Genomic DNA, 26,769 nt, shown 5'->3' on the forward strand with positions numbered 1-26,769 from the left:
ATTTGAAGCTAAGGTTGGCTTGATATCAGTCTGTTTGAGTTTCTAGGTGGTGATTTTTCTCAGCTTTGTCTATAAGTTAAAAGTTCATGCACTGGAATTGAGTTTTCAAAAAGGTTATTTATACGACTACTCGCGATCACACTTCAATTCGATCTGATTTGATGATTTCAGGCAGAGGCCTCCCTATCTAATGCTAGCCCTAGGACAGCGGTTCTCAACCTTTTTTTTGTCATCGACTGTATTCTCTGGATTGGTGGTAGATCATGTTGTGGTAGTCTAGTTCAAGTTTCAAATTGAGCTATGGTTTATTTGATTGCTACAGTCTTGTTTTAAGGTGAAATGGGACGGCTTCCAAGCATTATTACTTTATCATAGGTAACAGGACATGGTTACCCAATTTTTTATTTTTTAAAATTCAACAGAATCATCAGGTTGAACATTTTTATATGCTAGCGCAGCCTACTGCTGATAGTGCTGACAACACTGACGCACAACACAACACAATTGGTTCGGGTTTTGGGTCCCTACTTTCGAGAAGCATTTCGAACTCTTCTCTCTCATGTGTCACTACCCTCCAAGTAGGGTAGCTTCCCGACAAACTTCAGCAGCACGAGACCTGGACTTAGTCACAAGGCCGGCGCGCTACTTGGCAAACTGGAGGAATTTCGCGATACTAAATTTCACTGAAACGCTCAACTTCTTTAAAAAGTGTTTTATTGAACGGTGTGGTGTGTGCTTCGACGGGTGTCACGACAGGTACGTACCGCTACTTCTCTCGACTCTCCTGGCTCGATGTGCGGCGTCCCGCGTCGAACGATGATTTTCCGCCGGTCAGCGACAGGGCGGCTGCAACTGCGTGGGTGGTGTGTAGGCGACCTGGAAAGGCGTTCCAGGCAAGGGTCTTCTCAGGCGCTTCCTTCGTTGGCGTGGATCGGTTGGCGACGGACGATACCGACTTCTGCCAAACCGAGAAGGGAATCCTCTCCTTTACGGTTAGGGCCGTTGCCCGAGAGCTCGTTGGTCTTTTACGGTTAGACGTAGGCAACTTAACGCTGCCTAGGCCGAAGCGGGTGCCGAGTGCTATCGCGATCGCCAATCGCAAATTAATTAAATGCAACAAAAAGGTCCTGGATAATTCTTAGGATTGTCCTCTTTTACTCCTCGGTTTCTCCGGTTCAACAATCATTTACCACCAATTACCTCTTTTTTTTAAAAACTCGCACCTCTTTATCACTCGCTCGCCTGAATTCAAAATGCGCTGTTGGCGCGTACTCGATAGCCGCCAATGCTCGTAGTTCAAATTTGGTATGGCGGCTAGTCGACTCATTTCGCCCCGTATGCGACAGCCCATCGATTGTGTGTAAGAGTTGAACTGTGGAAGCTTAGTACGTTACATGAAAAATAGGTGAGCGTTTACTAGGTACATTTCATTAAATTAAAAAAACATTTAATTTTACTGTAACGATCGGTTACACTATCCCCCACTCCGGTTAAATAATTGAACTATACAGTTCAATTATTTAGAACGAAAAGCTTCGGAAGCTGTCAAGTGGGTACTGAACATAAAACGAACAAATACATCGCAACACGTAGTAGTTAAAAAACATGGAATCAGTGGAACATCACGACTTGTAGCAACTAAGAGTACATTTTTCGTTCGAAAATCTGCCGTAATTGTACATGTGTAATATTTTTGTTCAGTGTAACTGAGTGTTCATTGACATCAGTGGTGAGTATTGTTCCTACTATTGTTTCGTTAAGTTCATCTCAGTTTCATCTTGCTTCCGCAAGAGAAGGAGATCACTTATCAGTATCTATTCGTCCGGGATAGCGTACGAACGCTGCGGTGCTATTAGTGTAAAAGTAGTTGAGTTTATAACAAAGATGGAGCAATTTACTAAAGGACTATACTTGCACGTGACATATCTACATAATAAAAAAATATGAGGATTGACCGACGCAACAAACAAAAATACCAAACTAAACGATAAGTATTAAAATTATGTATCGCTTTAATGTTAGGCTAAAAGAAAAGTTTATTTCCAGGTTCATTCGGCTGGTTGGCCTTCCAGCGAATTTCAGGTGTCCAAGGATGGGGTTCCTTTCGATTAAATGATGGTGCTTTCACGCGTAAAAGCTAATTTGTCACGTTATTCCACCTGAAGAATGAACCTGATAACCAACGCATTTCATTCGCCGTTTGCGATACTTTATGCTTCCAGAATGAGTGGTGAGTAGTTTCGGTATGTGGTTCCTATTTTTTTTTTTGCTTATTCCTATCCCTAACCTAACTGCCTATCTTACTACTTAATAATTATTTCTATCAGTTTATCTACTAATTTTAATCCTATTTCTATCTTCATGCAATAAATTTATTTTAGTGATTCTCTTCCAGATCTCTTCTCAGCAAGGAGCTTTTCTCTCTTGCTGCACGAAGCTTTCATCGCCGCAGTCCGGGTTCATTTAACGCACGACGATCGATGAACTTTATGACAGATTCATCAAGCACTCGATGAACTTGAAACACGTCAATAAGTGCATCTCGCTGTTAGCCTGCCATAATCTGAAGCATGCTTCTAGATACTCGGATTTTTCAGTGCTTAAATTTCCGATGTCAATTATCTGGCCGAAGATCGGCTGCAGAAAATACTCCCAGATTTTTACCGTTTTCATCTGCCAATTCATAACAGCTTGTACCTCTTCTCGCAACGACTACGCATGGGAGATAGAGAGGTCCATATTTGGCATTGTAATGATCAGCCGCTGAGGACAATCGAAAGTTCTTCTTCAATACGGTCTGACCCACTTGGTAAGTGGCTGCAAATTTTTTATGTCTCAGGTTATGAGTTTTTACATTTTTGTCGTGACCCTTTTTCAAATTTTGCTCGACCAGCTTGAAAACTCTTTCGTTCATTTGTTTCCGGTTTTCATCCCGCTGTACAATCGAGCATTCCTGACGATCGACCTCGCGTTTATGTTCATTTCCTCGCGTAAGTTTTTCATGGCCATACAAGATGCGGTATGGTGTTAAACCAGTGGAAGAATGAACAGTGGAGTTGATCATTTCCTCAATTTCCGCGATCCTGGTATCCCATATCCGTTGATCATCTCGCATGTATGTGCGTAAGCATGCGTTGATCGTCCTGTTGGTTCTTTCAACGGGATTTGCCTGGCTGTGATGCCGCGCATTTGGCCAGTGTTGAATTCCTCTTCGTTGCAGCAGTGCTTGGAATTCTTTTCCGACAAATGTTGTCGCGTTATCGGTAATGATTACCTCCGGAGTTCCCAATCTCCTCATCCAACAATCCTCCACAATACGGCACACTTCCTTAGCTTCTATTTTCCTAACTGGAACTAACTGCACCCATTTGGAAAATAAATCCATTAACACCAACAAATGGCATTTTCCTGACTTGCTTCTAGGAAGATTCTGAATGAAATCTAGTGCCAATATTTGAAACGGTTTATTGGTGAGTTTCTGGTTACCCATTGCCGGCGCAGTTGCAACTGTAGAAGGCTTACATTGTTTACAGACGGAACAGCATTGGATGTAACGTTTCAGATTAATTGCCATTCTCGGCCAATAATATTTTTGTTTGAGCCGATGAATGGTCTTCTCAAACCCAGGGTGCAACACAGCGTCATGCTCTCCCTGCAACACTTCCTGCCTTAGCTCTTCTGGCACACAAAGTTTCCACTCAAACTTGTAGTCCAACAGTTCGGTACGAGTCGCTACAAATTTGTAGAGTTTCGATCCTTCGATTTTAAAATCGGCATAGTTCTGCGGGAACTCTTCTACCTTACGATACAGGTTGGTGTACCAGCTATCGCCGCTTTTAATTTCCAGTGTTTCTAAGGACCGTGACAGTGCATCAGGTACTACATTCAAGGATCCCTTTCTGTGACGAACAACCATGTCATATTGCTGTAGCTGCATACTCCATCGACTGAGCTTTGATGACGATTTCCACTTGGTATTCATAATGAATGACAAAGCGGATGAATCGGTTACCAACGTGAATCGGTTACCTTCAATGTACGGTCTGAATTTTTCGATGGCTTCGAGTGCTGCTAGACCTTCTTTTTCCGCTGCTTTCCATGACATCTGCGGTGTGGTCAGCTTGCGGGAGAAGTAAGCAACGACATGTTCCACCCCCTGTTGTTCCTGAGTTAGAACGCCTGCAATAGCACTATCGCTGGCATCCGTTTGCACAGTGAACGGTAACGTAAAATCGGGATTTTTCAGAATAGGTGCTGATATCAATTTTTGTTTCAGCTCTAAAAACGCTTTTTCGGCATCATCATTCCATTTTATGATTTTCGGTTTTCCTTTCAATAAATTTGTTAGCGGAGCTGTAATTTCGCTAAACCCCGTAATGAAACGCCGGTAATAGTTTACCATTCCGAGAAACCTACGAAGAGATCGGACTGACGTTGGCCGTTCAAAATTGTTGATCGCCTCTACCTTATCAGGGTTAGGCCTCAATCCTGCCTTAGACAGTATGAAACCAAGGTACGGTAACTCTGGCACACAGAACTTCGACTTTTCAATGTTAATTGAAAGATTGGCCTCTCTCAATCTGCATGCCACTTCCTTGAGGCTTTCTATGTGCTCGTCGAAAGTGTCGCTGGCAATCACGATGTCGTCTAAATAGACAAACACTCGTGGCTCTAATTCACCGTATCCTAAAACTTGGTCCATAAGTCTGGACAGTGTTGCAGGACTGTTAACAAGGCCAAATGGCAGTCTCGTAAATTGAAACAGACCTCTTCCAAAAACACGGAATGCGGTGTATTTACGAGAAGCAGGGTCTAACGGTATCTGCCAGAAAGCTTTCGACAGATCAATTGTCGACAAGAACCGTGACGAGCCTAGCCTTCCCAGAATTCGGTCCTGGTGAGGCAGTGGGTAGGCGTCTCTACGCGTCCTATCGTTCAATTTTCTGGCGTCTAAGCACATCCTGAGCTTTATTTGTTTCCCGCCATCTTCGTCTTCTGTGCTCTTAAGAACTGGCACTATTAGAAGCGCCCAGTCGCTAGTAGACTTCTCTACCACTCCAGATCGAATCCACTTATCCAGTTCCTCGTTCACATGCTTTTGGACTTCCGGTGACCACGGATACGGATTCAGCCGAACTGGATCCGCTTCTGCATGGTCGGGCGTAAACTCAATTTTATGGCTTATCAGAGGCGTTGTTTCCAAAAACTGTCCGTCTACAAATCCCTTAAACTCCTTTTTTACTTCCTCCAATTGTTTTCGCTGTTCGGGTGACAAAGAGATCTCATCTTCTGGCTCCACTGCCACTTCCTCTATTGTATTTACACCATCCTTAATAGTGGGTTCTATTCCGAAGAGGTGCCAGAAATTGATGCCTAGGAGCAGCCGACGCTTTAATGTTGGGGCAATTATGGTAGTAACAAGCTTTGTTTCACCATTGAATGTGACTGGGAGATGGACGTATCCCTGTACGGCCAAATTTTCTCCGCCTGCTGCCAGAAGCTTCATCTTGGTTGGGAATTTTTTTAGCTTTAATTTTTTTAACAGCTCTTCCCCACCCATACCTAGAATCGAAACTTGAGCTCCACTATCCAGTAATCCGATCAGCTTTACACCCATTACCTCTATCCCAACAAATGGACGGTTATCTCCTTCAATCGCGACAGTCAACTCTTCGACATCTTTATTGTCTGGGACAAATATTCTTGGAGGCTTTTGAGATCGCCTTCGACGACCTCCTACGTCGATTTGGGCGCGTTTTTTGCACAGTATGGACAATTTTCACGAGTGAAATCGTAAAATCCGCATCTCGTACAAAAACGTTCTTTTTCTTTGAGACAACTTTCGTAGTAGTGATTTTCACCACGGCAGTTGAAACAGGTGTATTTGTTGGGTATCCGGTATTCTGCTACTCGCTTGTCCAATAAGCTTTTGCTGTTTCCTTCCAGTGGTGATAGTGGGGATGGGAGGTGCCTTTCTCGTTGCTCGGCAGGTTTGTTACGCTCGCCTCTGTCTCTGCTGCTCTTCCATTTTTCTGGTTCATTGCTACCTTTCTGCTTCCAGTCCTTGTTTTGATTTCGATTCCATTCATTTCTTCCATCTTTTTGCCAATTCTTGTTTCTGCCATTATTCCACTCCTTATCACTATTTTTTCCATCTCTATTGTCGTAGGGTACTCGATGGTACGGTTTTTGGACTACCTCGTGAACATAAGATTGTCTGTGAGTTGTCTCATTTTCTTTTTGCCGGTAGCGATACCAGTTGGCCGAGTCTAGCTTTCTCCCCCAGAGCTGTAAGGAGCGTAAAGTGCTGATATTTTTGACTACCAACGCATTTTTATAATCCGATCGCAGATTACGAAATATAATTTCAAATTTCCGCTGTTCGGTTGGTGGAATGGACATATAGTCGAAAATCTCTGTTACTGCCTTGATATAATCAGTAAACTTTTCTGATTTTCGCTGTATTCGGTTTGCTGCTTGCTGCTCGTAATGGAAATCTAAATCTGGTGGCTGGTATTCTTGCTTCAGCTCAATGACCAACTCGTTCCAGTTACGAAAAATTGCATTCCGCTTTCCCTCCATATACCAAGTCCGTACATCACCCGCAAAAAGGTGAATGGCTTCATTAAAAAGCGTACGCTTGCTGATATTCTCAGCTTCAGCCAAAAACTCTACCTCAGCAATGAACTTGTTCAGTTTCCTCCCTTCATCTCTTCCGTCATACCTTAACTTCCAATCCGCCACCGGACGTGGCTGACGAGACGATTTCTGTCTTCGAGGCCCTTCATCCGAACTAGAATAGCTATTGGAACTACTATCACTAGCCGTATTCTCATCTGTCTCTTGATCGCTATCTTGCCTATCCTGACAACGTGTCCTTCTACTCAGCTCTTTTTTCTTTTTATAAGAATCGTGATTCGCTTTATTCTGCTTTCTGTTCTTACGTTCATTTGCACCATTCCTGTTCTCAGTTCTTATATCCTTTGCTTCTTTATCAGTTTTCTCCGAACTAACGTTCGAACGATTTTCTGCGAGGTTCAACTGACTAAGCTTTTGTTCTAAGTATTTGTCCACTTGCAACATTATTCGTGCTATTAGTTTATCGGAGCTAGTGGGTTTACTTTTACTATGTTTTCCTGCCGTTTTAGGCGTACTTGCTATTCTATTAACTTTCAACGTACCTTTCTTTTGCTTTTTCCTGTTCACTTTGTCTTCTTCAATTGCTGTATCCCATTCTACTTCATCACTTTCTTCTGATTCAGTGACATCAGATTCACTCAAATCTTTCGTGTTTTTCCTTTTATCCTTCGCGGTAAAATTATCATTGAGCAACTGGATTGCCAATACTTCTAATCCGCGCGTATCAAAGTTCAACAAATCTTTCAGTCTCATTACCCTGAATAGTAAATGTATTAACCTAGTTTTAAATGGTAGTAAATCTGTTTTTTTCTTCACCTTTCTCTCTAGCACATATTGAATCTTCGCAAGTTTTTCCTCGATCTGACGGAATTCTAGTTCCTGTGCTTGCTTAGAAACCAGCGGAACATCCTCAACTTCTGGCTGGAGCTTAAGTGAACTACGCAGTTTGCGCTTTTTTGCATCTCGCGAATCACCACTAGAAAATTTTTGCTGGCGTATTAGCAACTCGTGTTCAATTTCATCGTCCAACAAGTGCTCAGGATTCAACGACCGGTATTGTAATTTAAATATAGACGTCATTGTCTTTTTAGAATAAGTACCGAAAGTTAAATTAATTTTACTTAAAAAAATATATATATACAAGCAAATCTAAACTGTAATATTATAAGAAAATTCAAACTTAAATAATTTATTTAGGAAAAAGTAGCACAATAGTAAAAATAATAAATAATTGATGTCAATGTGTTATAGTGTGTGTTAGGTTTAAGTATATTCAATGTATAATGTGTATAAGTTTTAATGTATTCAGGACCTTTTAATTAACGATTTGACTCTTAATCACCTACGTGATACCTGGGATTTTTTTTTGAAATTTAACTACTTTTCGGTGCACGTACTTTCTACCGTGACCACTTTTTTCGACAACCGTGGAAACTAACCACTTCGCAACTTTAAACTATTGTTCTGATTAGGAGAAGTGGTAGTGTAACAGACTACACAACAGTGCAACACTGATTGTGTACTCTCCCCTCGTTTCAGTGAAAAACTAAATAGTTTTTTATGCTACTCGATCCTCCGTTTGCCTTTTCGCGATTTTAGTTGAGCGCCAATTGTCACTACCCTCCAAGTAGGGTAGCTTCCCGACAAACTTCAGCAGCACGAGACCTGGACTTAGTCACAAGGCCGGCGCGCTACTTGGCAAACTGGAGGAATTTCGCGATACTAAATTTCACTGAAACGCTCAACTTCTTTAAAAAGTGTTTTATTGAACGGTGTGGTGTGTGCTTCGACGGGTGTCACGACAGGTACGTACCGCTACTTCTCTCGACTCTCCTGGCTCGATGTGCGGCGTCCCGCGTCGAACGATGATTTTCCGCCGGTCAGCGACAGGGCGGCTGCAACTGCGTGGGTGGTGTGTAGGCGACCTGGAAAGGCGTTCCAGGCAAGGGTCTTCTCAGGCGCTTCCTTCGTTGGCGTGGATCGGTTGGCGACGGACGATACCGACTTCTGCCAAACCGAGAAGGGAATCCTCTCCTTTACGGTTAGGGCCGTTGCCCGAGAGCTCGTTGGTCTTTTACGGTTAGACGTAGGCAACTTAACGCTGCCTAGGCCGAAGCGGGTGCCGAGTGCTATCGCGATCGCCAATCGCAAATTAATTAAATGCAACAAAAAGGTCCTGGATAATTCTTAGGATTGTCCTCTTTTACTCCTCGGTTTCTCCGGTTCAACAATCATTTACCACCAATTACCTCTTTTTTTTAAAAACTCGCACCTCTTTATCACTCGCTCGCCTGAATTCAAAATGCGCTGTTGGCGCGTACTCGATAGCCGCCAATGCTCGTAGTTCAAATTTGGTATGGCGGCTAGTCGACTCATTTCGCCCCGTATGCGACAGCCCATCGATTGTGTGTAAGAGTTGAACTGTGGAAGCTTAGTACGTTACATGAAAAATAGGTGAGCGTTTACTAGGTACATTTCATTAAATTAAAAAAACATTTAATTTTACTGTAACGATCGGTTACACATGTCTGCCACCAGTCAACGTCAGTACGAACAGATTTTTTTTTGTCTCCAGCAGCACAAGTGCAATATGCAACACGCAACAGGGTAATAAACTGAGGCTGAGAGTGTTGCACTCTTGTTAGGGAACATCAATGAATGCCGTAGCTTTGTTTTAAGTTTTTTCGCACCCAACCCCCCCCCCCCTCTTCACCATCGTAGAATTTCGTCACAAAGTCAGACCTTGTACCTTGTATCATAAATAAACACGAAAAGAGAAGAATGTAATAAAAATGGCCCTAAACAGACAAAACAGTGATTAAAAAGAACAATCACAAAAAATCTATTTTTTTAGTTACATATTTGCTACCTAGCTTGGCTTAACCCCTACCCTCCACACTAAGAAAATGACATAACTTGCAAAAAGAGGTAGCCTCTTACAACAGTCGAAAATAAACATCGCGAAAAGAAAGCGAGCTCGTTTTTGGTTAACCGCGGCTTTTCTAATTGATTTTCAGTTCATTTTTGTTTGGTTTTCCGATTCAAAAGATATACAGATTATTGAACCAAAAGTTTGGGAAAATTTCACTTATCGATTAAGACATTAGTTCTGTATCCGTTAATTTTATAATATGTGCTTTAGAAGGGTACATTTTCGATACAGTTTCCACAGTATGCAACCCTACTAAAGTGAAACGTTGTTCTACTTCAAAAGTCACTTCCATTCGAAAAATTTTAGAGCGCGGGATTCTACATACGATGATATGAACAACTTGTATTCGCCATCTTAGATTTTTTGAATCATTGAAATTCTAACGGGTCGTGGTTATGTCAAATCAGACTCGGTTTCAACGAAAGAAGGGTGGAACACGAACACGAATATCTTGCATTTTCTTTATCGGTAAAAAAGTGAAACTTCGACTGCCCTGAGACATGTGTTCCCGAAGTCCGATTGATCTGAAATTTGCATGTGAACTTTTTTCAAAAAGACGAAACTTATGAGCCCTACTTCTGAACGAAATTCTAAAAATAGGCTTTAATCGGCTACGTACCTGCTTGTTTTATTGCATATCACACTGGTTAACAAAAGCAAAAAAAAAAATGCTCGAAAGGTCTAATAGGGAAAAAAAGCTTATAACTTTTAAACCAAACCATTTGCCGGGGTCGTCGTTCTACGTTCGCTCACGGAAAAACTTTATTTAAATCTCTGAAGACTTGATTTCGAGCTCTCGGCCGAAAGCTGTGTTGACCAGTGTTATTTTACCAGTAAGGGGCCGTTCCTAAGCTACGTGGTCATATTTTGATCACTTGCCCCCCCCTCTTGCGACTTTAACTACGTGGTCTTTTTCAAAAACTCACTCGAATTTTTACAGTTTTATTATTAAACTTTCAGTACATTCTAGATTTCGGAGAAAAATATAAAAAAAAAACTTAATTCTTGACTTGGTGGCAACAATGAATTATATGTCAGGAAAAATACCAAGTGGTCATTTCGTTAATCCCCTCACCTCACTGCGTGGTCTTCCGTGGTCTTTTGACAAACCCCCCCGTCTCCCTCTTCATGACCACGTGGTTTAGAAACGCTGTTTGCTGTTTGAGCACACCTTGTATCGAATTTATCCGAAGCAAAACGCAGACTGCGCAGCGTTTATTGTATGATAATAAACGCTATCAGCAATAATTACTTGAAATTTTCTTACCATTAAATGTTTTTAGGAAATAGGGCGTCGTTCACAAATTACGTAACGCTAAAAATCTACATTTCCCCCCTCCGGAAATTTCAATTTCGAGCAAACATCACAGTTACGTAACTGTCTCCACTACCCCCCCCCCCCCCCTATGTAACAATAAGTAACGCTGACCCCCCCCCCCTCCCTCTTCATGCGTTACGTAATTTGTGTACGACGCCTAGAGCCTCCGGAAATATCTGCCCAAGACCCAAATCCGGCCCTGCGTGAAATTTCTGGGATCTCTGTAATTTGGAATTCTCGATTCAAGATGGTGGCTCCTGTTTTTTTTAACATAACAAGTAAGAATTTCTGTTTAAGAATCAGGATTTTTATTTTGACGTAGAGCTATGTTCTGAAAGAAAATCTTCTATAGAATTGGGAAATAAAACTCTAAAAAAGGAAACAAACAAATGATTATTTTTTCAATGCTTATGACGGGAAATTTTTTTAACGAAGAATTTCAAGGAATCGATCAGAATAGCAGCAACGCGTTCGTTCAAAAATTGTAGTTTGATGTTATTGAAAAATATCAAACATAGATTTTGGCAAATCAGATCTGGGAAATGGCCAAATACCATCCAATATAGGTATTTCCGGAATCAGTATGATGCCCTGAGTCCGGAGATCAACTACAGATGCCATTTAGAAACTAGAACATTAAAAATGATATTAAGTTTTGAAATTTTCTGTGAGAATGTTCTCACGAAAATAAAAAAAACTGGAAAGCACATTCCTAGCTTTTGATTTTCGATATTTAATCAAATTGCAATGAAGATCTTTTTGGAGAGCGGTTCTCAATCTTTTTTTTGTCCGTGTACCCCTTGGCGATATTTTTAAAACAATTGTACCTCCATAAGTTCTTCTTAACTCATATGTGATGAAAATATATACAAAAATTCTAGTAATTTGTGAAAATAGCTAACATAATCAGCAATAAAGTTAGTAGTACTCTCAAATAATACAACACAAACTATGATTTTGACATTTTCAATCATCGTGTGGCCCTAACAAAGGCCGTCATTTCGGCGGGCGGTGGTGTTTTGTAGTTTAGCTTTCCCTGCAGCAGCGAGTAAGGGAAAACCGTACAAGACGCACCAGTTGGGTAAGAAGGCCCATGCTAATAATTCCCCAAAATACTTACACATATGGCTTTTTATGACGAATTTCTTTGCTCTTCTAAAAAAATCCAGCTTCTCTACAGTTCTTTTATAAAAAAAGAGCCATAATGACTAAAATACTCAAAAAATTGCGCAATTGGCTTTGGCTCTGTCCAACATGTAATTATTCATGAATTTTATATAAGCTTTTATGATAAACTGACTTGAAATAATACAAAACAACTGTGATTACCCTAACCTTTACACTTTTGGAATTTATAATACTATGAGTATTTAAATTTATTTCCCTAACCTTCGTCAACTTTTACCTAAAAACGATCAAAATTAAAATTGGGGCAGAATGCACTAAAAAGCGCTTGCACGAGATTGCTTGACACTTTAGCGTACGTTCCATTGCTTTTAATTTTACTTCTGAGACTTCAATCACTTCTCACTTCGCGTGCTGATTTCTGCTTTGAAGCATATTGGCCTTTGTTGTGGTGCGTTTTGGTCACGGGCTTGTTTGGTGGCAATGGTATTTTTTACCAAAGAAGACATTGAAATCAAGCATTTTAGAATTAACTTCATCATGAACATGCATTGTATTGATCCTACAATCATCCTACACGTTTAATTTCGCTTGAAAATGATTAGAAGCTCTGTAAATCGTGCAAATGCTTAACTGGTGCGTTTTGTACAATCCTCCCCAAGATAGCGGTTTGAAAATCTTTTGAAAAATTTTTTGAAAAAATCAAAATTTATCTATTACCTACTGTATAGGAAACGGAGGAGTTTACTTTAAACATCAACAATGCAATTATGTAGTACAATAAACAGCTTAAGGTAGTTCTACGTCTACACCATGTACACAACTCTTTTTTTTTTCATTGTTTTTCAAACCTTATTTCAAAATCTATAATTTCAACCAGTTTCGAGATGATACAATTAGTTTTTAAACGGCAAATCAGATCCAAAATTTATATTCCTGGTACCTGGACACGTAGTTTATGTTTCTATAGACCAGTTTTGCATTTCGTAATCTACAGAACTTTATTCATAATCTACATTGTACTTTTTCGATTTCTAAATTCTTGGTTCTAAAATCTGAAAACCATTGTTACATTCCTAATTGTAGGTTGTATGCACTTCAATAATTCGAGCGGTTGAAAATCTATAATTTTTATTGGATGCTATGTAAAAATCAATAAATTAAAAGTGATTCATAATCTGGAACGAAAGACTCTTTATTTTTTCGTATGTTGTTTCTGGATAACATCATGATTATGGCTGTAACTGGAAATAGATATAAAATTTTAAGCATATAAAAATTCTCAAAATATTGTTGAAATAACACTCACGCAATACCTGCCTGCAAGGCAACATTTCAAATTATAATTGTGAACTTCTTTGAAGTTGATTTTTTCAAGTAAATTAACCACAACATGTAACAACGACTGAATTTGTGACGCAATTTACTACTTTTCAGAACATGTACAGTAGTTTTCGATATTTTGAGCAAACTCCTGATGATGTTATCGGTATTTCAATTAATTCAAACCTTCACTCTTACTCAAGTGCGATATTTTGATTTAACTATATGTTTTGCCTTTCAAGATTAGTGTCGCATGACCATAAGGGTTTGTAATTTAATTTAAATCCTTGGATCTTTAGAGGTCCAACGTAAATTGCTTAGTAAAGAAAGCAGTTCGATAATATTTTCAAAGTGATGTTTTGCATCCCACTTCGTGTTCGCAATGATATCCAATGCAGAGAGCAGCATCAAAAGGCATGCAGAGAAATCCTCTCTCAAGAGAAGATGATCAGAATTATTTGCTTCATTCTGTTGGACAATTTTCGGCCAAACCAAATGAGGTCACCAAAACAGAAGAAGGTACAGTCACTAGATGACGATTGTCATCGTTTCTGACTCGCAGCAATAATCGATATCTGGTGATTCTACTCTTTTTTAATGCATAACTGCCTTTTAGTTTATAAAAGGGTCAACCGAAACTCGTCTGCAGTTCAGTTGCACTGTGACGAAACTGCACACGGAATGCTGCTACCGTTAAGTTTGCTGACGTTTGTGGTCGCTACCAGTATGGCGGGGATTTCTCCGACAAAGGACTACTTTCGCGATAATAACCAGCTGGTTGTGTACGGGACATGGCGCGCTAATGACGTTATCTGTTATCGTCGTACAATTCTGCGCTGGGCAGACAGTCCGCAGATCATCAATTTCCATAACGTAAGTTTATGTCGAATACAAACTTACTAGAAAACTTTTTTTTATCCTTTTATTACAGCCTACCGGTGCAATTATCACCTATATCATACTGCAACTAGGAACCGTTCCAAGTGGATTCGGCGGTTTTCGGGCAGATTTGGTCCAGGGTGGAATCGGTACCAACCATGTCCGGTTGGATGTGTATGCAGAGCCGTTTTGGGTTCCTTTTTTCAAAAATGTTTACATCGAAATGAGGTGTGCACCGATTGGCAGACTTGAATTGAATAAGTTGTACGTATTGGCATCGCTGCCAGAACAGTTGTCCAGTGAAACGCTTAGTAGTTCGTGACGAAGGTTTTAAGTTGTTTTGACTTCAATCGAAATGACAAACGGACTGTGTTTTTTTTTCAGTAACGTTTTATTATCTCTAGTTTCCCGTTGTCAATGCTGAAATGGCCTTTTTTCTGTGTTTGTTAATTCTGTTTTAATCTTACTTAATCTGTAAACCTTAAGTTCAAGTGATGAGAGTGTTTTTTTTTCTTGTCCAACAATGTTAATTTCATTTTTTTTTGCATACTTTTGCTCAGTTAACTGATATGTCTGCTGCCAATTGATGGAAATTATTGTAGGTACGTGCAGAGTAATCATTGTATTTTTGTTAATTTTGTTCAGTAATAAGAGAAATCTCGAGAGATGAGAATCACAAGCAGTATCGTTTTCAGTTTATCATAGGTTTCTAGGCATAAATTATTGCATATTGACTAAGTTTCGCTTGTATCAACAATTGTATGTGTGTGTGATGCTTATCCTCGGAACACTTCCGAATGGACCGAGACAAACTAATTGATCGGAACGCATACTGTTAATATTAGGTTGCTAGTTTTTTTTTCTCGAAATCACATAATCGACCTGGTTCTGTAAACAAATTCCTTTATTTTGTTTGATTGATTGCTTTGTTGCTGTGTCCAGGACGGTGGAAACACAACCGAACTTATATTTTTTTTTACCGTTAAGCTTTGGGTTGACATTAATCACTGATGCGTCTTACTCCACTCTGAAATGCCTTCCGACTTCGACAGATCTCGCCACGCGCTCGGCTTAAAGGCACACTGAATTGATCGTAGTTTATATCGCAACGCATGTTATTTGTTTTCAATTTAGTGTGTAGTAGTAATAGTAGTAGTATTAATCGTTGTATGTGAAATAGTTGAACAATCAACAAACGACTTAAGTAGTTTCGAAGCTGCGAAACTGATGTGTTTTCTTGCTGGAATGCACTAAGGCGGCTAATTGGCCAATCGTCGGAAAAATATATATTTATATATTTATTGCAATATGTATAGTATGATTCAATAACTTCACACACTTGTCTACCGCTGTTCACACTTTACCATTTAAAATGTTAACTAATCTAACTTATTGAGTTAAGTTTATCGTTTTCAAGAAAAGTAAAAATGTTTCTAGTACATATGGTTAATTGGTAGCATTGTTTCCGCTGTTGCCTAACAGATTCTACTTAAAAGATTTTGTTTCACACTATTCTCACTCTCTCCTTCGTAAAAACTTCGTATGCTGCTAAGGTTTGTTTCGCTTGCCTCTACTAACTCTACACGGTAACCATCAAAATATCGTGAAAGTGACGGATTGAAAAGGTATTGTCATTTATTGGTTGGAATTATTCCTTACCTCCAGTGCTAAGTACTTGAGTAACACTAATAATAATTGTCCTACTTGGAAATGATTGACTTCTGGAAATGCAAATACTGCCCACAATGTTCCAAAGAATTGGAAAGTTTTTTTTAATAAAGCATCTGGTAACACTTGACTGCTTAAGTATAATATGTTAATGATCACTAAAGTTGGGATGATTAAGGCTAGTATCCTACGGTGCTACGGAGCATAAACGTTTCGCAAACTTTGTTTGCCTTTTACTAATTTTTCGAACTTAGTTCCTTCCAATTAATACCGAGAGAGAAAAATTGACTACACATGTACTTTTTTGGTTTGATTATCAAAACATCCGAAGAGCCAGTAGAATATATTTTACAATGCAAATTACTGACTTTGTGTTTGAAGTGTTGTTAACAAAGCAGTCGATATGAAAATCTTTTTGAAAAAAAAAAAAAAATGGTAAAAGGCATGGTCTAAATTCGCTTTAAAATATAATAGTATGATCACTAGTAAGCTTTGCATTGCATTCGTATCATTCGCATATGTAATGTTTATTATAAACAAATAAAACAGTAAAAAAACTAAAAGCTTTGGTCAGCTGTGGAAGCGAATATTGAAATTATAATCTTTTCTCAAACTACCTTTTCGAGTCAACTATTGCAGGGTTGTGGTAATATTTCAATTTAAATTAAGAAGTCCTGTGATTTTTGGCAACGCTTCCCGTTGGAATTAAACTAAATTTTGGTTATATAGCACTTTTTGTTACATGAATGCGCTAACAAAAGTTGAATCCGACCCATGGCGTTTCCTGTGCCGCGAGAACTGGCGTATGTACACTGCACTTATATCTAGTTTCAACTAGCCGAAAAGGCGGCGATCCAACGTGCGATAATGGTCCACTAGTCAATCTTGCTTGTTTTAATAATAATATTGTTTTCCTGCAGCATCGACACCGACTTGGCTGGCGATGACGAACGGGACGACGGTCTTGATGAAGGGCGAGACACGTAGTGATGACCACCGGAGGCTGTTACCAGGGGCGAGGTGATGGTAATAGCTCCCCCCGAGGGGTCCGTTAGGGAGCCACCGTTTTTGATAAACGGTGGATTGGTGATGATTGGCGGAGGCATTGGATTAAACAGGAAGGTGACCAATTTGCAAAGAATAGTGCACAGCAGTGCTTCGTGGAGGACGGCCATCGAGCGGTAGTTGGGACCATCGAAGGGATCCTTGAGCGCCGCGCACAACATGTGGTTGAGGTTGACTTGCGTGGGCTGAAATGGATTGGAAGAGTTTATTATTTCCAAATTAAATTGTTAGGGAAATCCCAACGGTATAGGAAATACACAACATCACCGTTATCATCAGCTTCTAATATACTCCAACTTTAATTACTTTTTCCTACTTTGTCTCCGCTTACTCTAACCTACTTATGTCTTCATACTCCTACTTTTCCATTTGAAATCGTGTTTGACAGTTTGATTTTGGGCCTTAGAGCGTTTTCGGCGTACTTCAATTCAAATCGTTGCCTAAACTCAATTTGCAGTCATTCAACTCTCTGTTTCCATTGCCTGGTGATTTACCGTAGAACTACGGCTCCGTGGGAGGTCTACGAAATTCGTCCAATTTCAAATGCCTATATCGTACATTCAACGAAATTCGTCCAATTTCAAATGCCTATAACTCAATCCAGTTTTCAACGGAATTCCCTCGTTCTCGCAGCATACGATTGGAAAAATAACTACGCATCCTCATGCGTCTCCTACTAATCAAAGAGTGTTTTTCATGCTAAAACATGAATCGAAAATAAAGTGGATTTTCAGCGATCTTTATTGCAAACAATCGGTTAAAACGAATACAAAACAACAAGCTACGATATGCGAAGTTTTTTTGAATGAGTTACCAGATTGATTCCTAAAATTAATAAATTTTGTATATAAAGACTTTTATTTTTATTTTAGCAATATTTTCCTCGAAGGCAATGTTGGGTCACAAAAATCTCGACAGGGTATTAGATGTTTTATTTTTTAACGATAACCCACAACGTCACGTAACATGCTACTTGGATCCATTGGATAATCCACATTCCACGTGGACTAATTTTTGGTGATTTTAGTCCCCTTAACACTCCGTAAACAATTGTTCATATATATTCTGATATTTTTTCGTATGATTCGTGGACATTATAAATCAAAAATTGTGAATTGCCTCCAAATGGCTTCTCATATTTAGGAACTCGTTTAAGTCGATTTACGCTTCCTCAATTTTGTTAACACAGCCAAGTCTCACTCTACGTTGATCAAAGTCACCCCGGTCATTCGAAAGTGAACCTCAAAGGAGACAGGATCTGCTGTTGAGTTGTCCGATTTTACAAAAACAGACGCGCTTTGTATGGGTCTGTTTATCCGAGCTTCCAACAAGGTTCCACGAGGCGGGTAAGAAGTTCCACTAGAGCAGATTCATCGAGTGCAGCTATATGCAGAAGGATATCCAGGGCCATGGGTTGTGTACTTCCGGCCCAAAGTAAAAACATTGAGTACAATGCAAATTGGTAGGGATCTGGCACGGTTTTCGGCCGTGATCGAGATGATAAAAATCCTTCCCGATAAACTGCGTGATTCGGTGTCATGCCTCCAGCAAGCAAACCAGATTGCTGTCTTATCCGAAAAAAAAAAATAGTATCGTAATAGTATTAATAGTAATACTCGTCATTCGAAAGCTTGAGCTGTCCCCTTTAATATGCCAAAATTGAAATGTTCAATCGGCGGGTCTAAAACAATTTTTTTTAGACATTCTTTGTAATTGAAAGCTAGTGAAATGGAAATAAACAATATGTTCCGATCGTGCTGAAACTTTCAAGGTTTATTTATTCATATAAAAAACAAAGTTTTGTATAATATCAGATTTTTTGAAAAGGGTAAAATGGAATAAAAAGACCCTCGAGTTCAAAATAAGCTGAAAACAAAAAAATGCTATGACTTTCGACATGGTAATTTTATTCTATAAAAAGCATAAAATGTCGGTTATTAAAAACTGCTGTCGAGGTTTTATTATAAGATATTTGCATTTTTCTTCAAAAATATGGTGATTGATTCATCTATTTTTCTCTTGTTAACAGAATTTGGCCTTATGTCTAAAAAAATGGCATTCCGAAGTTTAGTGTCCAGGAACTACCATAATAATAATGTCAATGTGACTTTGAGTAGAATGCATCGATTTTTCTGCAATTCGGTTTGCTTTTTGTACCCTTAGAATGTTTTGAAGAACACTAAAGTCGCTTTTCACGTGGGGGATATGTGCCGCGTAAAGAGAAACCGTGGAAATTCCGGAATCCGCGTAAAAAAACACGTAAACTCCGGAATCCGCGTAAAAAACGCGTAAATTGCGGAATCCGAGTAAAGAAAAACCGGAATCCGCGTGAATTCCGCGTAGAAAAAACACGTAAACTCTGGAATCCGCGTAAAAAAACCGCGTAAATTCCAGAATCCGCGTAAAAAGCGACCTTAGTGTACTGGATACACAAGGCAGTGTGACTTATGTGAGTAACTTTTCAGCTGGATCCATACAACAAAAATCAACAACTATTAGGGTTACTTGACAGAAATTCGCTTTTTTCTTTTCAAGAAATTGTGTGAAAGTAATGCAATGCATGCATAAATTACGAAAATTTGAGATGTGAATAATTCGTTAGACGTTTCTCCCAGCCGAAATCCGAACATACGCCGACTGATTTATTAGACTAGCATCGTACTTTAAGACCAGCTGGGAGGTTATGTTTTCAATGGAGCAAAATGGAGTTGCGCTTCTCGCACAATATGGTCAACTGATAGCCCAAAGATTGTGATGAAAAAGTCAATTTCTCGGTCATTTCTAAAACGACGCATTCCATTGAAATCTTTTGAGTTACTTTTTAAAAAATATTGTTTAAATTTAGGACCCAGTTCTGTTGACAGAAGAAAAAAACTACAAAAATCACCAAATGTTTGAAGAAAAATGCAAATTTAATATTACTTAGACTGCAATTTAAAATAACCGACATTGTGTATTTTTAAAGGAGGAAATTACATAAAAATTTTCAGAGAAATCGATTAAGCGTACTAAAAGGTATAGCATTTTTTGGTCTTTTCAACAGTTTTTGAACTCCAAATTTTCGAGAGTCTATCTTACCTCACTTACCTCTTTTCAAAAAATCTGAGATTATGCCAAACAAGTAATTCTTCCATTATATGCAAAATAAAAAACCTGAAAGTTTCAGTGCGATCGGAGACCCTTGATAACTCTGCATAATTCCCACTTGCTTTTCAATTACAAAAAAATGTATGAGAAAATTTTTCTCAGACCAGCCGATAGAACATTTCAATATGAATATATTTAAGGGGACTCCTTAAACTTTTAAATGAAGAGTATTAGAGCGATACTATTTTTTCGGATAAGTCTTTTCTACCAGGGACACCGTGCGACGGCGTGGTCAACTATTCGAGTTTGACCGTCGAAGATCTACTGAAGTTACCGATCGTTTAAAGGATTCCAGTCTTCAGCCGGTAAATATACTGGATTGCAAGCAATTGCACTCAATATCGCTCGATAAGGATGTCAACACATTCACCCAATCAGACTCGTATTGGGTGACTTTCGCCGGGACTGCTCTACCGAGCTATTTGCTTGGAGACAAGGTACGGTTACCCGTGCGCTTGTTTGTACAGTGGGTAATGAACAGCCACAAGTGCAAGGAGTTGCGTCACACGACCATCCATCAATAAAGAACGCTGAGGCAAATGTGAAGCTTTTGACGTAAACCTCGATTTTGGTTTCAAAATTATGTGCAATGTCTTAAAATTTGCGTGGAATGGATTTTTTTTATCATAAGCAATTTTTTATACGCGAATTGACATAAACTTTGGGATTTTTTTCTAACTGTGTGCTAGGTGGCTTTTCAGCAGCTTCTATTGTGAACAAACTCCGCATGAGCTATCCGCATGCCCTCGCGTCTAGGAAAAGAAAAAGCCTTTATTCTAAATTTACTAGGAAAGGTCAGAGGAAATCCAAATCAAACTCCTCCGGGATTGGCTAAACTGAATTCCAGCACTTCCAGGAACATCAAATTGCCCAACTCTTCCTTCTTTTTCGTCCAAGATTCAGCCAGTATGTGGACTGCTGAAGTTTTCAGATATTGTGGACTGGATTTTTCAAAAATTCAACATAAGTGATCCCCTTAGAAGTCTTCTGCTGGCATTTTTATTTTCAGTTGAAAAGTTTTGGAAGCAATTGGTGGATTCTGGAGTGAAGGATTCTGTCTCTGTTTTGCAGTGGAATTGTAGAAATAATATCCCCAAAATTAATTCACTCAAAGTTTTGATTAATAAATACTCTGAGAAATTAATATATTTTTCGCCATGACCTTGGCCAGGTATCGAAATTGTCGTGCGTCAAGTGACAGTACTAGGTATAGAGCCTTGTATTGTATTCATTACCCCAGAGCACAGGTTGGGCAATCGCTGTTTTTGGATTTTATAGAACTTCTTCCCTCATCACGGCCGATTTTGGGATATTTAAACTCCCATGGCGTGGCTTGTGGCTCCTCCTATAATGATAATTGCTTCGCTTTGATCTATAATTATTGCGACGACTTCGATATGACAGTTTTAAACAATGGCAATACATACGACATGTGTGTGACGTGTAGATTTCTCTTTATGCTCGATATCGCTACGGTTGGATTCGATTGGAAGTTATACGAGGAAAAGATTGCACGTCACTGATTTTGATCACTATTGATTGAGGTGAACTATCGAATTTTGTGTAGTGAAACTTAAAAAGGTACCCGGGTACTCCATCGAGCACATACCTAATACATTCATTCCTAAATTTTTTGTTTGATGTTCAGTCAAACCAGAACATTCGTAAAGGTTGTATATAATACCAAACCATACTTACAATAGCAACAATTTGCAAAAAGGCAAAATGGTAGATGATGATCGCTGCATAACCTACAGTGTTCCAAGTAAAATCATTCATGGCTTCCATATTGTAGACGCCTAAAAACAAAAAAAAAGCTTGAATACCGCTGCTTTTAAACTATTATCACAGTATTGTCATTCACCTCCAGTTCTTAACAGATAGATCGGTATGATGCACATTAGCGCATGCTGAATCCAGTAGATGGCCGCTTCCATCGGTAGCTGTCGGCTGTCCGTTTCCGGAAACATAAACGCCAGCATCGGTCCGTTCAGGTAGTTCATCTGCAACCGGAAGAGACCCGTTGTACTTTTCCTCGGTTTATTACATGCTAGTAGATAAATCTGCGAATAAAATTAGTAAGTTTATTCTGAGTAACAACTAATACCTTCCAGAGCCTCAAACCTGCATCAACGTGGTAACATGACAAGGATTTAAAATGTAGATAACAGTCCTAGTTGCAAACTTAAAGCCTATTTCGACGCCCAGCGTCAGAGTCATGGTAATCAGCAGAATTTGCTTCACTAAACTAGGAGCTTCGCCGTCCAGGACTGAATTGACAGGATTTGAAGCTGCAGTGCTGCACCGGTGACAACTGCAGTATTCCACTGATGAAGATCGCCGATGGTTGTGCTGCTGAATCAACAGTTCCCGGTGATCTGGTTCCAGGTGGTGACCAGCGGTGCTTCCGCCTACTCTTTGATAATGATGCTGCAGATTGTGGCTGCCACCTCCGGCTGCCAGATGGCTGATGCTACTACTCCGGAAACCCATGGGACTGCCCGCATGCTGCGGGGTACCAACTAAGGGTGCCCTCCGTCGGAATGTGATTGGTTTCATCCGCGCCACAGCAATTTTGATCGCAATTATGCTCAGTGGAATGAGGATCAAAGTTTCCAGCAGCTTGCGACTAGGCGGCAGGAATTCGGCACATTCCGGACCGACATTCCTCGGCACGGAACCGTTAACGCCATCGTATGCCCAGCCGAACTGCATTGCTGACTAGGGGCTGCTGCCGTTTCTGTAGGCTGGTCAGTTTTTCGGTAACTTTTTTGCGAGCTATGCCGTTATACTATAAACGGTAACGTGAGCCGGGGGTAGAGAAGAAAAAATGCACAAAGTTAGTCAAGCAATCAGGCCGTAAATTGAATTATCAAAGAAAACTATGCGATGCAGCAGAGTTGGCTTACTATCGATTGATTACATATCAGGTATCTGTGCTAAACTACTTGAGAAATAGGCAAAAAAGCAAAAAAAGGTTATCAATGAATCAAGAAGTTATCCGTTTGCATTTAATTTATGTTAGGGTTGGCTCTTAGTGAATAGAATACAACATCTAGTAAGTTATTTGGCTGAAATCAGAAATCAAAATAAAACGCTCTTGTTGGGAATACTGCGAGTGAATATGGCGAGTAAAGATTGTTGATCATAACATATTGGCTCGTGGTATTAACGTTTGATGTGGTAGGCTCAATATTGCAGAGCTATACGAAGCATATGAGTGATCCAAGCGATTCCAGCCAAAATAATCAGAGAATCGCAAAAATTTATTCGACCATGAGGTAGATTTTGATTTCTCTCCGCCGGGATTGGGTTAAAGAATGAGTTTTTTCAATTTCAACATTTTTAAGCATATTTATATTAAGAACTTATTGGAGGATTCTAAATACCATCTCCAGTAAAGAGCTTATCGAGATTAACATTCATCCGTTTTCATCATTTTATAATATTGAGTTTGCGAAATTCGAATTTTTCATAAAAATATGGTTTTTGCTCAAGTTACACATATGATTTTCCAGCAACAGTCATAGAAAGTGTTGCCAATACTACTCAATTTACTCGGTGATAGCAAAAATGTTAGATGACTAATTCGAAATAAGTAAGAAAAGAATTATTAAGTCATGAAGAGTCTAGACCAGATAGATGATGAGTAAGTTGAACAAGACACTCCAAGGCTCAAAAATCAGTGTAATTAGCTCAATAACGTAATAATGGAATTTATAATGAATGTTACGAATAAGAAACTTAGAAGTTTTGAGTTGCTATAATACGGCACACGCGTTACTGCAAGTGAACCAGAAAACGCAATTCGCGATCGAATATATGTCATTATTAATCGTCAATTATTAAAAGCAAATTATTCATTTCTTCATTTTGTTTCAGCCTTTTCCAGAATATTGTTGAAAAATAAGTTTTGACAAGAGGCCGCCACATCTGTCAGTGGGCCAGTATGTGATTTTCCAATTTTAGCAGCCTCTATTTATTGCTCTCGATTGTGTCTCATCGCAGTGTGATTATGTATTTACTGATCTATCCGCAATCTTTATTGAGTTGAAGGAACGAACGTTTGTAATTTCACAAAATTTTGCATAGTGCTCCCCGCGTGTCGAACGAAAATGAGTATGGTTTTAATACCTTTCTGTAAAAAAGTAAAGAGGGTATTTTATTTTTTCATTCAGAATTTATTTCTCTGGGCTCCCTAGAAACCGGTTCGGTCGTTTTATTTTCTTTCGTGTGCTGTCAGTTGGGTCAAAGATGGCGTCGAAATAACAAGCACTCCGCAAGCTCGTTGTGCGGTTTTTCGAAACATTTTTTTTTCACTTTATCACTGAAGAAATTATTATTTTTATTGAACTCCCGTTATATGTGGCTTTGAGTGCGCTAACAGATGGAGTCATTCTGTTCCTCCGGTGAAGTGGAATCGCATCAATTACCATAAAATACTATAATAGGAATATTTTCGGTACACCAACAGACTCCATAGTAATTTAAAGCAGTTATCAAGCAAGTTTTGACGTAGAACTTTGTCTTTCCGTAAGAGTCCATTTTTCTATTTCTCTCGCATCTTGTTAAGCGCTTTAGAAGTAAAATTTCAATCATGTTAGCGAAATGCAACCGAATCGGATTGTGTCTGATTTGTTTTTCGGTTCATTTCTCCTGCGGCAGAAGACAATTTCCGACTGCGAAATAGACAAAGTGAATGGTGGCTGGTGTGGAGGCAGCAGCGAAAGAGCTCATTAACTACTAACCAAAACGGAATTCGGTTTTTGTTCAATGATTAAGAGTAATTGCTCCAATGTTAACACTGTCTTTATCAGAACAAACAATTCTACAAATGAAAGGTAATGGTTTTTCTTTTTATAAGTACATATAAAACTGGATAATGTGTTGGAAAATTAATGTTGTAAATTTCCTTTTACATTTCCATTTTTACGAAACTTTTAAATTTCCTCAAACCTCTATTCTCAGCAAAATACGCCAATTTGAGACTGAAATCGGATAATATTTGTGCACGCAGCGGTTTTGCAGCATTAAGTTTGAAGCGAATAAAACGGATGGTTTATTTTTATTCCAAAGACTGGTGAATATAGCATTTTATTTTGAAATATAGGAGTATATGCGTGCGAAGTACGTTCGTGACTGCCGAAAGCGTCGTCAGGAGCAAGGAATTATTCCTGCACCTATTGAAGGACGACTTGCGTTATCAATTGAGAACGCGGTAATTTTTGTTTTCTACCCTCTTGCTCACTATGTTATGTGTTAATGAATAATAGCTCATGGTCCTACGTCAATAACGCGGTTGTGTGTTAGATATAACCTTCTACTTTTTTCTGTGTATTGCGTGATTTTAATCTGACTGAGCTCAAATGTAAAAAAATCGTTTAGGTGAAAAGTCGCAGTCGGAACCGTTTTTTTCTTCAACTACGAGAAAATACGTGGTGAAAATTGTCATTTTAGATTGCTTGGATTTGTTTGTGTATTTTCACTCGTCTGAAATTTTTCACTAATATTACTGGTGTATAAAACGAATGTATAAAGCGCAGAGTGCAGGTCCACTTCAATATATCTTTTCGAAATTTGGCAGAAACCGACAATATCTTTCCTTTCACATCGGTCACTTGTAATTCCATGTTTATGGAAAAAAGTTGCAGAGGTTGTTTATAAGACACGATAGCAGGGTTCATGTAGAATTACGACAGCCTGTTTTACGTATTTGTTGTTATAGGTTTGGAAATACACTTGATTGTGGTTGATGGTGTGGAGCGTGGGTAGAATACCACTTCATCGTCAACACAAAATAGTGTGGGTGGCATTGAATCCTGCTCGATGAAAATTTTATGTCAAATTGTGAATATTGTTTTGAGGTAAAATCTCATTTGAACTGTTTTAATCGAAAATATGTGCTTGTCCTTAAATTGACGGTTGGTTTTATTTATTTAAAGCTTGGAGTAGTTCGAATTAAGTCTTCGTTCCCGTTTTCTTTGAGAGCAGAGAAACTTGGATATTCTGCAGAACACCTCCCTGGACGATAGTGACGCCAGATAAAACCTTATTCAATTCCTTAACATTGCGGATTGCCAACAGCAGATGACGCGGAATGACTCTTGTTTTATTATTGGGCTGAGGGTATACTGAAGAAAAGACGCGTTTAGTACGCCTCACTTTCAGTATAGCATCGGCCTTATCTCTTGCAACGTTTCCCACCAATTCTAGTATTTTTGCAGTAAGGTATTTTTTACAGCCGCCAAATTTACAGGTACTCTAGCACTAACGTACATAATTTTCACTAAGCACCATTTTGAATACAAAATACCGAGAATTTCAGCCCAGCACGAGAGATACGGGACTTTCGCTTCCCTTGACTATGCCTTTTTCGCTACGACCAGACATTGCATGGACGATGGAGAAAACTGACACCTGATTAGGCTTGAAAATGGTCAACACTTTCATTTGATTTCGCTTACTTAGTGTGCGTCGCAGTAGGCTTTTACTCGTAAATATTGAACAACCGTCGCCTCTCACACAAAGAACAAAGGTCAGTTGACACTCGCGCATTGAAAAGATCCATATTGTCATTCGCTTAGTTATTTTGGTCTATTTTAGTCTACTTAGTTCTATTTATGTTGAGAAATATTATTACAAGACCACTGATATAAGTAATTTTCAAAATTTT

General features: G+C 39.2%; 2 protein-coding genes across 6 annotated transcripts in view; one reads left to right on the top strand and one right to left on the bottom strand.

The window, feature by feature from the left end:
- Nucleotides 1–13,822: 13,822 nt before the first annotated feature.
- Nucleotides 13,823–15,989, top strand: LOC129721226 (uncharacterized). The gene is made up of 3 exons (XM_055673540.1): nucleotides 13,823–13,856; nucleotides 13,954–14,210; nucleotides 14,269–15,989. Exons 2-3 carry the CDS (start codon nucleotides 14,019–14,021, stop codon nucleotides 14,536–14,538), a joined length of 462 nt encoding a protein of 153 aa, XP_055529515.1. The 5' UTR covers nucleotides 13,823–13,856; nucleotides 13,954–14,018; the 3' UTR covers nucleotides 14,539–15,989.
- A 317-nt stretch (nucleotides 15,990–16,306) lies between these two features.
- LOC129721225 (uncharacterized) overlaps nucleotides 16,307–26,769 on the bottom strand; it is a 42,167-nt gene continuing 31,704 nt past the window's right edge. For all 5 annotated transcript variants that reach the window (XM_055673537.1, XM_055673538.1, XM_055673534.1 and 2 more), the window contains 4 exons: nucleotides 22,221–22,887; nucleotides 21,961–22,159; nucleotides 21,795–21,895; nucleotides 16,307–17,134 (listed from right to left, as the gene is read on the bottom strand). In XM_055673537.1, coding sequence (XP_055529512.1) covers nucleotides 16,760–17,134; nucleotides 21,795–21,895; nucleotides 21,961–22,159; nucleotides 22,221–22,811 — 1,266 coding nt within the window. In that variant the 5' untranslated portion in view covers nucleotides 22,812–22,887 and the 3' untranslated portion in view covers nucleotides 16,307–16,759. The remainder of the gene's footprint in view (nucleotides 17,135–21,794; nucleotides 21,896–21,960; nucleotides 22,160–22,220; nucleotides 22,888–26,769) is intronic.

Source organism: Wyeomyia smithii, chromosome 2, assembly GCF_029784165.1.
Source record: "Wyeomyia smithii strain HCP4-BCI-WySm-NY-G18 chromosome 2, ASM2978416v1, whole genome shotgun sequence".
In the NCBI taxonomy this organism is placed as follows: Eukaryota; Metazoa; Arthropoda; class Insecta; order Diptera; family Culicidae; genus Wyeomyia; species Wyeomyia smithii.

Excerpts from the sequence above, each read along its gene's own strand:
- LOC129721226 (XM_055673540.1), top strand. The coding sequence starts at position 14,019 with ATGCTGCTACCGTTAAGTTTGCTGACGTTTGTGGTCGCTACCAGTATG. Across the intron at positions 14,211-14,268 it reads AGATCATCAATTTCCATAAC|CCTACCGGTGCAATTATCAC; the intron begins GTAAGTTTATGT and ends CTTTTATTACAG.